This window comes from Podarcis filfolensis, assembly GCF_964270895.1.
Source record: "Podarcis filfolensis genome assembly, chromosome: 9".
Classification (NCBI taxonomy): Eukaryota; Metazoa; Chordata; class Lepidosauria; order Squamata; family Lacertidae; genus Podarcis; species Podarcis filfolensis.
Window position 1 is genome coordinate 53,435,426 of NC_139610.1, and position 13,462 is coordinate 53,448,887.

A 13,462-nucleotide genomic window follows, 5' to 3' on the forward strand; every position below is an offset into this window, starting at 1 on the left:
AGCTCAGGGCGGCTAACACCCGATATAAAAACAAGTTAATTGAAATACAACTTAAAAACAAAGTTAAAATACAACATTAAAACATTAAAATATTAAAATACAGCCTAATTTCAATGGAAACTTTATTGCAAGCTTTATTGAAATGAAGGGGACTCATTCATTTCAATATGGCAGAGATAAGAGCTCTCCAGATGTTCGACTACGATCCCTATCCTCCCTGGCCAAGCTGGCTAGAGATGATGGAAGTTTGAGTGCGGCAACATATGGACTGCTACTTATTCAGCCATCCAGCATATGGAGAGTCACAGGTTCTCCAGGTTTCCAGTTTTTTTTAATTATTATTATTATTTCATGGACTTACTTCAGGGCATAGCCACAAAAACTTAAATATGAATACTCTTCTACCAAAAAAATATATATCTCTACTTCTTATCCATTTTATTGTATACCTGAAGATCTTCCTACTGACCCAATGATGAGGCTAGACTAACAGAATTTGGATCCTACCAACTGCTGCTAATAATTTCACTATCAAGTAAAGCAATGCAGCAGAGAGAAAATCAACAGTGAAAAATACATCACAGCAGATTAAGTTAGATTTGATTTTATTGACTCAGTCCACTGTTTAGATGTTTAATTAACCCTCATACTCAATGACAATTATATTACTAGCCAAGATTAACTGCGGCAGGAACCACTGCAAAGGGCAGCCTTATTCAGCGATGACAAACAGCTTGACGTGAACAAGGTGGTTGCAATTCTAATACATCATTCTGGTTCTAGAAGTTCTAGATGAGATGACAAATTAGGTTTTTCGCCTATTGCCTCAAATAACGCAGGTTGTAAAATAAAACCTTTGGTGCAAAATGCAGCATTAAGGCACCTTTATTCTGTCAGGGTGGTATAAAACTGGCCTCCATGTAAAAGTTAACAAGGAACATGAGGTGATCTCATCAGATCATTTATCATTCTCTTTGTTTCACTCCTCAGCTGCCGAAATAAATTCAAAGCTGCTTCTGGTGCAGAGGCATTTCATCCCTTCCAAACCAAACATCCCTAGGTAGCACGCAGGATCTGTGAGCGGCAATTTGGTACCAACTTGAGCATGCTTCGGACTCCTGGACTTGGGTGGCGAGCAAGCATGCCTAACTGGTTTCAGGATTGCAGGCTCGGTCTCTAAGAAACGAAACCCGTTTACATCTCTGCTGTGAGAATCAGGCATGTCATCACATCGGTATTCCTTAATTTAGAACACATCCCCTCCAACTGTTGTGTGCCGAGCTAACAATAACACTGTCTCCTGCCTGCAACGCACCCAGGCAGCTGTGAACTTAGAAGGATAACATAACAATGAGGTAAGAGGGACTGGGGTTCATAGCTAAGCACTTGATGACCCCAGCAGTTATTTAATATATTTAAGATGTGAATTATTTGATGGATAATCTCAAGTGGATCCCTAATGCCCTTTGATCCTTTCTCCTTCTCTCACCACTCCACGTGTTAATATAGAATTACCAGAGGCTCGTTGCTGGGGAGCTTCGTGTTCCTGCTGTCAGCACTGCTGCCGCTAGTATCTTGTGTTGATTCTATGTATGGCTCCTTCTTGAAAAGCCTCCTGTGTCTACTGAAAAAGAGAAAGGAGCCAAGGAAATAAAACGCCCTCAGGGGAAAGGGATACTGGCCACACAACACAGCTCAAACACTCCATTTGTTTTGGCAGCTGAGCTTCGTTTCATCACTACCAAGAACCAACGTAGTCTAGCATTGCTCTTCAGCTGATGAGTCGGCACTCAATACTGCAGGGTAGCCAATGGGATGGCCCTCCAGATGTTGGCGGACTACAACTCCCATCAGCCCCAGTTCAGAGATGATGGGAGCTGTAGTGCAGCGGCATCTGTAGGGCACCACAAGCTGGGACACAATTCAACCTACAATTAGATGCAAAAGTGGTTGCTCTCTGCAGTGGTCGTCCCCCTGCCAGAAGCCTGCCACTAATTTTCTTCCACCTTCAAATGCCATACCCTTCCATATGAATCTCTGGGGAATGCTGTCCATATCCCCAAATGCTGGCCGAATTGTGGGATATAAAATTTGGGAGGCTGGACTCTTGAATTCAGCACACTTTCCCCCATAAACAACCACCTGAGTGTAGCACCATTTAGCTAGCTATGGATTACACTGACACAGAGGTTCATCCTTCCAAAGCCTACTGAGTTAATTTTTTGAATGTGCATCCTTGAAGAGCACCATGACCACACAAGATGGAGCTTTAGCAGGCTTAGTATAAACCATTTTTTTTAGAAATACTTTTTTTTTTTTAGAAGAAGAAAACAAGCTAGGGCACCCCAATGAGGACTGAACATGCTCACTGCCCACAGAATGCTGGCTAATTATTTCTGGGGAACCTAGAATCAGGAGTATCCTTAAAGATGGCATGTCTGAACAAGAGCATTCCACATGGCAAACGTTGGTTGCAGTACCCTCCTGTAAATGTTCTGAATAGGTAAATACACGGAAGTTGGCGGGGAGTGTGTGTGTGTGTGTGTGTGTGTGTGTGTGTGTATGTTTGTAGGTCTTGGTCTTTAAAAAGTCTTATCCCAGCAGCTCATTTTTTATTCCTGCAAGCCTCACATTAAGGGGCAAGATGAGTTTATGTTTTATGGATGAAGGGAAGGACTTTTACTGACCTGCTCATGGAACTTAATCGATAGGTCTTAAAATACAGCAGAGTATGAGCAAAAATGAAATAGCAATCCCAATCCAAATATTGGTTTCTGGACTCCAGTTAAAGGGGGATTTAGATCAGTGGTTTCATTTTGATCTAGTTAGGCTACTAATAGCTGTAGTACAAACCCAGCCGAGCATGTAATTGAAAACTTGCTTTCAAGATAAACAGTTATATTGATCAAAACCATTTGGTAAAGGAGGAAAGTAAATCAGGGCAAAACAATGACTTTTTATTTTTGTTTCTAAGTGAGAACAGGTTGCAGAAGGAGAAAGAAGAATAAGAGTGCATGAATCAAGGCACCCAAATTTATATATACTGTATATATATATATTCTCAACAATATTTCCAGTGTTGTTAAAATGACATTTTTAGTGCTAGTTCACCAACAAATTTAGGAGCCTCAGTGTCATGTAATGATTACAAGTATATCACTCAGGTTGTTGGGAAGTGGTGAAAGCAGAACAATCAGCGATCAGTTTTCACTATTGAACTCTAAAACCAGGCCACAGAATCTATGAGGCACAAAAGCAGCACTATGTATGAAAGCAACATGTACGTAGTCTAAAATATTGCATATACTTTGCATTAGAATAATGCGCTGGGTGACTCAGGGCCACTCTGAACTGGTGCATTTTTTGGGTGTATGTATGTCATTGAGGCAATAATAGTGCATTAGTGGTGGACTTTTAATGGACCCCCAGACAGCATTCAACATTATTAGTTGTGCTGTGATACTTCACCAGCCTTATTGCATTATTGCAGCCTATTGTTCACTTAATAGTGATATCCCTGCCGTGAGGTGTTATTGGTCTACAACTCCCATCACCCTGGGCCACTGGCTATGCTAGATGGAGCTGGTGGAGGTGGCCACAAACAAATCAGAACCAATGCTTGGTAAAGACTGGATATAACCTAACTTCTGTGTAAGCTTTGTGCAAGCAAATCAGGGTGAATGCTCAATAAAGAGGTTCTCTGGAGGGGCACTGTGGCAGGCTGTGCAGATAGTTTTACCTGTAGCAGTAGACAGCGGCAACTCCAAGGAGGAGGGCCAGGAGCAACATGGCCAAGCAAGCTGCAGTGACCATGTTCTGGTTGTTTCTTTGCATCACTTGCTGCTGCTCCCACCACTCCAAGTCACTGAACTGGCAGCGCTCTCCCAGGTAGCCTTTTGGACAGCTGTCAAACGAGGAGACACAGCAGCCAATAAAGGAGAATACTACAAAGATCACCATCATGGTTTAATTCCACCAAATTCAGCCATTTCAGAAACCTTGGATTAGGGTAATCTAAAGCAGTCGAAATCAATGTGGGCTTTGCTAATGAATCCAGGAGGGGTCGACTACAACCAGTTGAGCACTTTTAAAATGAGGTTCTCTTGAAACCACCAGTAAGGAAATTAAAACGAGCTATTTCCTGCTGAGCAAAGACACCCTCTGGGTGCCAATTTTACTCCAAACTATACTGTGCAGAGAAGCCCAACACAAACCATGAACAAATCATAAACACTAAGGGTGTTTGCAGAGGGATGCTGATTGTGGAAAGGCGCTCCTCATGCTTACACATTTTTTGCCACAGCAGAATTGCCATTAAAATTAGGGCTGTGCACAGACACACCTGTGGCCCCTGGATTGGACCAAGCCTGCCCCCCACCCTATGCCAACCTTGGGACCACCTACCCCAGATCTAGGGCCAGATGGATTTGGGGATGAGGCTGCTTAGTTAGAGTTTTTCAAACACTACTTAAACATACAATGAGGAGAACAGAAAGAGTATTATTCACTGCATCTCTTCCCCGCTGCAGGCTGCTGCTTGCTCACAGTTGCCTTCCTTGCAGCAGAAGCGGTTTTAGGGTAAAGGTAAAGGTAAAGGACCCCTGACCATTAGGTCCAGTCACGGACGACTCTGGGGTTGCGGTGCTCATCTCACCTTATTGGCTGAGGGAGCCGGCATACAGCTTCTGGGTCATGTGGCCAGCATGACTAAGCCACTTTCTGGCGAACTAGAGCAGCGCACGGAAATGCCATTTACCTTCCCGCCGGAGCGGTACCTATTTATCTACTTGCACTTCGTGCTTTTGAACTGCTAGGTTGGCAAGAGCAGGGACCGAGCAATGGGAGCTCACCCCGTCATGGGGATTCAAACCACCGACCTTCTGATCGGCAAGCCCTAGGCTCTGTAGTTTAGGCCACAGCACCACCCGCGTCCCTGTAGCTGTTGCCAATGATCCGTCTCCAATATCAGAACTACCCATTTGTAATATTAAACTCCCATCTAGAAGCACCCTCATTTTGTTGAGCTCTGTAAATTCATCATGCTTTCCACCTAGCGGTACCACCACACACATCTGAAGAATTCAGTTAGCTTTACAAGATAGTTTATATCACTAGGCTAGGAACATATATATGCTGATATCTAAACACTAATCATGTCATCTGCTCTGTAAGAATGGCATAACATGAGCAATATTAATAACTTTATACCTCATGTATGCTTCCCAAAGTAAGTCAGAAACTATGTAGTTTTGTCTACTTGAAACATATGGCAGAAGAGTGTGTGAGAGAGTGTGCACGCACGCGCATTTCCTGCTATGTTTTCTGTGGGACCAAGAGTGTGCATGTGTTGGTGAAGAATGGTGAAACACTGCCACCTAGTGTGAATTTATTTTCAAAAAATTGACTAACATATTTATTATAGCAGAATATTTCCATTTAATGAAATGCATGAAGTGTCATCCTGAGTTGCAAGCATAGGAGCAGGGGTGAATTATAAACAGGGAGGTCAGAAGGAAAGGAAATTCAGAAATTACTGGAAGTGAATTAAATTCTTAACTGTTGTTGGTGATATCACACATCTTGACATCGTTAAGATGATTAACTTGGGAGGGGGGTTTCTCATGGAGAATGTACATATAATCATTTCATGAAGAGGGAATTGTGTGCCTCTTTTGGTCAATATCTCTGCTGAATTCTGTACATGAAAAAAGAGTGAAAAGCAAACCTCCCTTCTTCCTGCTGCTTGGCTGATCACAATTTCCTCTTCACAGAAGAATGATGTGCTTATTCTCCATGAGGTTTGGTGAATGTGCCCAATGGCTGATTGTTATGAGCTCAAATTATGGTCCCCTATGCCTCTGCTAAACACTAGTATATTATTAACATGTTCAGCAACACTGTTTAACCTAGATGTTATTCCACTGAGCCCCAACCAAAATATTATATGTCATGGACGAAAGAATTCCCACTGCAACAAGTAGAAAACCCACAGCAGGGCCGGCCCTGCCATTAGGCAGAGTGAGAGGCCTCAGGTAGCCAATTTGGGATGTCATGAAAGGGCAGCAAATTGTTAGTTATTTAATGTGTTATTATGGTTGTATTTTTACTGCCATGGAGAAAGAGAGGTGCTTGTGGGATTTTCAGAGTAACTCGACTGGCCTATGATGCAGGGTGGGGGCAACAAAATGTCTTGGGCTGCCCTAGCAGCACTAGAGTTCTCCACTTACTTGCATGCAAAAGCTTGGAGATCAAAAAAATAAACACAAACTCCCTCATGGAGACAGTAAGATGGAGGGCAGCCAGCAGAACTTTCTTGCTCAGATACGGTGGACTCATCACATGTTGCAGTGGTAGGAGACATGGCAGGTTCTGAAACACAGTATTCCACAATTGTTTTTGTTTGTTTTTTTAAGAAAAAAAGAGAGAACTGGTTTGGACAAGCTGGTGATTTACACTATAATGCAGGGCAGTTGCGATGTCATGGAAGAGAAGTTCTAAGGACCAGTAAATAGACCTAGAGAGCTTTCAAGATAAAAGAAAGATAGAAATGTGAGAAATAAAAACATTTCTTTCATTATCTCATACTACTATATGCAAAATGGATTCTTGAATTGTTTTAATTGTTTATTTTAATTATATTTCAAAGTCTTCTAAGATGACAATGTGATATATTGTGGTGTACTTTGTCATTTCTTCTGTGAGTAGTCACGCAGAAAGGCAGCACACATGCTACAAATGAAATGAGAACAAAATACTGAGAAACTGGGAGAATAAAAGCGATATACAGCATAGTGATAGAATAATGTCAGACCTAGTTGTGGGGATCAGTGAGTCTGGCCTTAATTGTGAACATGGATTTAAATGTATTCAGACTGTAAATGTCAGCACTCTGAATCTCATGACTATTAAACCAACATAAAATTATTTGCTGAGTATTATGACTGACTCAATACTTTGCTTTCGTTTATATGCATGTTAATGATTTCCAATAAATCTCTGTTGAGTCATTCCCCACCCCCACCCTCCTTCCATTAGATCTGCCTAACAAAAGGAGAAGAAAACATCCAGTTGACAAGGTGGCAACTGAAGGCTTTACATATAGATGAAGTGTTGAGGCTGCACATCATGAAGAACAGGAAGGGCTCAAAAGGAGAGCATCATCGGAGCTCAGAAGTTTAGCTTTGGCACAGAAGGCCCTAAAGGCTAGTTTATATAGGAATTACAAACACACTGAAGCATTTTTAAATTTATTTTTTACATCATAATATTTGGGTGTGTGTTGCAAGGAAAATCTATCTTCTAATTAGTGGGGGAGCCCTAACGCACAAGCTTAGAGGTTGAAAATCAAGGCTTGTGGCAGAGCTGCCTGGTGGTACAGGCTAGAGCAGGGGTTGTTAGCCTGGTCCCTCCCACCCACTAGTAGGTGATTCAGGTTTCTAGGTGGGCGGTAGAGGGTTCTACAGCACAAGCTGAATCCTCCTTCCATCGAGCACTGGTGGGCAGTAAGGAAATTTTACCATCAAGAAAGATGCATTAGTGGGCGGTAGGTATAAAAAGGTTGACTATCCCTGGGCTAGACTGTACCACAAAAGGGGAATACTTAGAATATAAGATCAACAGGTAAAGTTGCATCACTACAACCCTAAGAAAAATAGCTCATGTTCAATTTGGGCTGTCATTCAGAAGCCTGCCACAAAAATCCCTTTGCAGAATATCAGCAAATCATCCCAAGTGCAAGATTTTAGAGGACAAGCAGGAACAGCCTCCCATCCACTCACCAGAGCAGCGAAGCCAGTCTCCCGTATATCCCACAAGGCACTCACAAAAGTAGCTGCCTTCGGTATTGATACACGTTGACAAGCTCCGATCGCATGTGTCCATGTCGAAAGCACACTCATCAACATCTACAACAGAAACAAGGTTAAAAGCTGCGAGAAGGAATGGAAAGGGTTTTTGGTGTTTTTTGTTTTTTCGGTAAGAACTAGATTGAAAACAGTGTTGACTGCATTAAAAAAAATGTAACTGTTTTTAAGTGTAGATCAAGCTTTCTCAACCTTGGGTCCCCATTCGTTTTTGGACTATGACTCTCATGATCCCTGACCACTGATATTTGCTTTATTGTATATTGTGAGTCGCACCCAACAAAGTCACACTCAGCATGGACCCATTGAAATCAATGGACCTGACTACCCCTAAGCCCATTGATTTAAATGGGTCTTCTCTTAGTGGGATACAACTCTATATGTCGGAGGAGGTAAAGATGTACATCTCCTTGGGAGGGCCAAATAGTCCTTAAAACTTGTACACAAATATCCACATGAATAAAATAAAATAAAATAAAATAAAATAAAATAAACATGCGACACTAAAATTACCATAGCACAGTTGGCCTTCCATGACGAACCCTGCCTGGCATTGACAAGTAGTGCCATCTTCATTCAAAATGCACTGGGCGTTGATATCACATCCCAACCATATGCAATTGTCCTGGTCTGTGGCACAAAACAAAACATGCTCATTCTCATTGTTCATAGTACATGTGCTCAGAATAGGTCATTACTCAGGACAAATTAATTAGAGCCAACCTTTCAATACACTTCTCACTGAAGAAATTTGCAAAAAGTTCACCCCCCTAAAATGATATGCCCTACTGTGCAGAAACGTGTCCTCAAATATACTTGCAACGAATTATTTTTGTGTTTGATAGCAGCACCCATGCCCTGGGACTCCCTGCCTTTTAACATCAATAGTTGTTGATAAGCCTATTCAGGGCATATCTGTCTGAAACCACATTGCCCAACGCTGGATGAATCAACCACTTCCTGGAGTTATGAAATAGGGAATTGCAATCTTTACTAGACACCACGATTTCAGCAGTCAGCATCGGTTTCATCTGTTGTGCATCTCCACTGCTATCTCCGTATGAACTGTGCCTCAGAGGATGCTGGTGGGGTGTTTTCAGAGCTAATAATGTCTTGTTAGCCAGCACTCCTGCCTTGGATGTGACTCTGCAACCTGAAACAATAACAAGAAGACTCAAAGCATTTTGAAGTTTAGGTCTAGGGTGGCATCCAACTGGGGCTTTTGATCCAGCACATGCCTCCACCAGTAACTTCCAGATGAGAATATGGCAATGCACTCTACATGGTGCTGCCCTTGAAGACAACTCAGTGATTTCAGCTGGTCCAAAATGCGGCAGTCAGATCACTGTCGAGGTTGCCACATAACCCCGGTTCTAAAACAGCTGCATTGACTTCCAGTTTGTTTCCAGGCCTAATTGAATGTGCTCACATTGGTATTTAAAGTCCTAAATGACCATGGTCCCAAATATCTGAAGGGCTGCCTCTTTCCCTATAGACTTTCTCAGGTGTTAAAATCAGCAGAGAGGGCCCTTTGGGTAGTTCCACCTCCCTCAGAAGTTTGGGAGGGTGACCCAGGAGAGGGCATTCTCTGTGGCAGCCCCTAAATTGCTCTTGACACCTGAGATTTGTGTTTTCAGGACCCACCCTAATCCTGTGATCGTACTGTTTTTAATTCTTCAATTTTTAATTGTTATAACCTTCCCTAGAACTTCATGTTGAAGGGTGGATAAATTTGTTGTTGGTGATGATGCTTATAGAAGAGAAGATGGGAAAAGGCAGTTTTTGCTGATTCATTCTTTCCCCTTTCCCTACATTCTCCTCTGCCATATTCTGCAGAGTCCCCCAACTGTATAAAGTTAATTTTCAGAGGCTGCAGGGGGAAAGGGCTATCTTCAAAAGTCCTTTCATGCATGCCAAGTCAATGCATTGGATTTCTTGCATAGCTGACTGGTGATTAGCAAATATCACAGTAAATATCACAGTCGTATATGCAGCTTTCCAATTTATAAAAGAAAACAAATGCAGCTTCTTTCTGGGACCAAACGGGCTAGTAATAGCTGCAGGGATCTGCATGTTGTGAAATAACACATATTGATTTCACATGGGATTCCTGTGACACTCACAAAATTCAGAGTAATAGCAACAACATTCAACTGATAAGATACTTCACACATGGGTTGTTGGTCTCTATCTCATTTGCCACCAGGGGTTCGTTTCTTTCTTCACTATCTACAGCATTCGCCAAATAATACCTAGCCCATCACTCTGCTCCTCATTCAGTCAACCTACCTAATAGGCCCTGTTAGCTGGAACTAATGGGGAAACAGCTGTCTAACCCTTGAAATATACCTGGTTTTGCTAAGGGGTGAATGACGATCAATGACGAGGGTCTCAACATGCTCCCTCCAAGTCGGACCCTATTTAGGCCAGTCTTCTTGTCCATTCTCAGCAACGAAGGCCTTGCCCAGTCAGAGATCCAAATGTGATCCTCAAACACTGTTATGTCAAATGGATGGCCTAAAAAATATAGATATGTATGCTCTTTATAATCCCATTGCACCAACATACTGAAGAAAACATCAATGAATATGCACACAAGCATCTAGTCCTCACCTTATACTTAACATTGTATATAGATCATAGGCTGTCATAGGTAGGACAAAACCCACAGGTGACCCAGGAAAACCTCTTTTCCTGAGGAAGCACATTCAGCAGGGGTTGCCAACCTTTTGAGACCACTAAGTGTGTTTGGAATTTTGAGAACGTGCTCTGGATACCAATCACAAAATGGCAGACATGGGTGGGGGGCTTGTAAAGAAAATGGCTGCCATGAGAGGGCATGGCATGACACATTGCCAAGCCCTGATCCACCACCAAGAACTTATTCAGTGCTTAAAAGCCTCCAAGGAAGGAGATGTCACAAACATGCTGACAGCTTGTTCCATTGTTCAAAGTAACTTTCCTGGAGTTCAAACTGCTGCTTGTTGCATTATGCAGAGCGGATAGGAAGTCAGCTGCTCTTCCTTCTCTGTGGCATTTTTTAGGCTGCTGTTACCTTGCTTTTGCATTTCTGCTTTGTGGCATACCGTGGTTGAGATGGCCAAAGTTAATTGCAGTAGCAGCTAGAGGAAAACTGGACAGAGAACTGAGCTTTTGGTAGTGGATAGGACGAATGATTTTGTATCCCTTTTCCAGCCCTATAATTCTATATCAATCATATTGTTTGAGTTTCACCATAGACTTAATTCTTTAACTCAGTTGTTGTTGTTTTCATATGACCTAATTCCATGCCAATTTATGAGGGACAAAAAAAACCCTTCCTTGTCCAAATCAGGAGCTGAAATATATATATATATCACTCAGTACATAACAGGAGCTATAATTTTATGATATATTTTCAGCCCCTCTTAACAAGGGCAGCAAAACAAGGAATGCAAAGCCATGCTGTTCTTGCAGTTGATGAGTCTCATTATTCACAGATCACGACACCAAGCTCAACAGCAGATGGCAGTAGCACTGCAGCAAGAATCCTTGCTCTAATAAATCTGCATATTAATAGTACTGCTGAGCCAAAATGGGGCTGTACATTTTCTTCCCTGAAAGAACATGCCCAGTTTTCCAAGATTTTTCACATCTCTTTCCAAAAGGGTGTAAAATTGCAATGAAGTAGGTGCTAAAGGTGCTAAAGGAATACATCTCCATTGCCAAGGCAACCACACCAATGCTTAAAATTATAGGAGGATAGTGTTGAGGGGGGTCTTGTAGGTCATCTAGCCCAAAGCAGGAAACCCAGAGCTAAAGCATCTCCAACAGATGGCTGCTCAGTCTCTACCTGAAGATCTCCAGGAAGGGAGAGCTCACCATCCTTCTAGGAAACAGGTTCCAGTGTCAAGGCATTCCTCCTGATGTTCCACCAAAACCCACACTCCTGTAACTTCCACCCATTTTAACTAGTCCTGCCCTAGTCTTTGCCCCAATGCAGTCACAGATTGTTGACTAGTTGGGGCAAAAGGGGAATAGGGAAGTGGACTGGGCACATCCAATTGAGAATAATGGTGACAACCCAAGACCTTTGCAGCATAAACTGAAGCCCAACTCCTTCTTTGCTGCCTTCATTTATACTTCCTGAAGTACACCAGTTCACCCTGCTGCATGGCATGGCCAAGCTATGTATCACAGATGGCAGATCCACAGATGCAAATCTGAATGTGGATAGTATACATTTGTTATCCACTTCCAGTGGAATGTACATCTGGATGTGTGTTCCTATGCATAAGCTCATCCACATACCGCCCAATTAGTCATGAGTAGAAATGGAAAGCTGTGCCAGCTCAGAAAGTCTTGTCATACAAGCACTGACACAGCATAGCAAGCCAGTGATCCTCAATTCAGCTGACAGAGGAATAGGGACATATTCCCTTATTCCCAACTCAAGTGAGAACAGTGAAACGGCTTTGTTTCCCCAAGAGGCTGGGATAATGCAGTGAAGAAGTTTTTTTCAAGTTGCACTGAAACAAGGAAACAAATCAGGGAAACAATGGCTGTAGGCTGATAAACAAACTGCAAGAAAGAGGTTACTGTCTGAAATGGCAATGCTTGTAGCAAAAAAGATTAAAATGCCATGAACTTTCAGCAGAGAACTAGTTACTGTATATTTTTAGTTGTCTCTTATAGACCTTTCCATTTTAAAAAAGAAAAGCTGTTCCCCTCTCATATTATTACACATTTCTCTTTTCCCTTTGCAAAACTGCAGCTTGTTTCTATAGCTATCTTTGAATATATGTATGTTTTCACCCACCCCACCCCAGTTTGCTCAAAGCAGTTCACAATATAGACTGATAACTTCAGTAAAAGCATAGAATAAATATGCAGGTTTCCTGAAACTGGGTTAAGCATTTACTCCTTTTTCAACTGGCATCAATCTGTAGAATTCACAAGGCACTGGTTAACGCAAAAGGTGGCCTTTCACTGATATTTCGATATGTGCAGCATACCAATGCACTGAAACTCTTGCATCTATGGTCAGAAAACTGTCAATCCCAAAGCCTCACCTACATCATTCTGTGTGAGTATTTGCCGTTCAGAACCATCCAGATTTGAAGTCTCAATAGCAGCCTTTTTGGAATCACACCAGTATAGCTTGTCAGCAAAGTAGTCAATCGTTATTCCACTGGGCCAAAGCAAATCGGAATCTACTATAATGAGACGATCAAAGCCTTGTAAGGAAGACCTTTCAATCCGTGGATTAATCCCTAGGTCTGTCCAAAATAGTTGCCTTTATTGAAGAAAAAGAGATTTATTTATTTTTTTAAAAAATTACTTTCACCTTGCAGTAAAGAGAGAGAGAAAATACTTAAAACATTATATACATTACAGGATTTATTGTTGTGGATGATATAAATGTAAGCAATTATACAGGTAGGTTATTATTTTGTATGTTAAATTCTCTCCCTGATCCTTGAGCTGTGACAAGACAAAACAAAAGTCACATGACAACTTCAACAAGCACATTTCAAGCCACAGTGGTCACCAAGAGAATTATTTTTATTTTATTTTATTTTTACAGAATTTATATAATTTGACTGGGTTTTTTTTTTTTT

At 41.8% G+C, this 13,462-nt stretch overlaps 1 protein-coding gene across 2 annotated transcripts in view; it reads right to left on the bottom strand.

Annotated features, from left to right (window-relative positions):
• EGF (epidermal growth factor) overlaps positions 1–13,462 on the bottom strand; it is a 41,058-nt gene that overhangs the window by 3,311 nt on the left and 24,285 nt on the right. Inside the window, exons 13-20 of one of the 2 annotated variants that reach the window (XM_083571105.1) lie at positions 12,914–13,137; positions 10,212–10,379; positions 8,857–9,015; positions 8,376–8,492; positions 7,779–7,904; positions 6,228–6,369; positions 3,740–3,904; positions 1,516–1,621 (exon numbers count right to left, since the gene is read on the bottom strand). In XM_083571105.1, the coding sequence (XP_083427231.1) occupies positions 1,516–1,621; positions 3,740–3,904; positions 6,228–6,369; positions 7,779–7,904; positions 8,376–8,492; positions 8,857–9,015; positions 10,212–10,379; positions 12,914–13,137 (1,207 nt within the window). Of the gene's footprint in view, positions 1–1,515; positions 1,625–3,739; positions 3,905–6,227; positions 6,370–7,778; positions 7,905–8,375; positions 8,493–8,856; positions 9,016–10,211; positions 10,380–12,913; positions 13,138–13,462 lie in introns of both variants that reach the window. The other variant, XM_083571104.1, reaches the window with a different exon arrangement.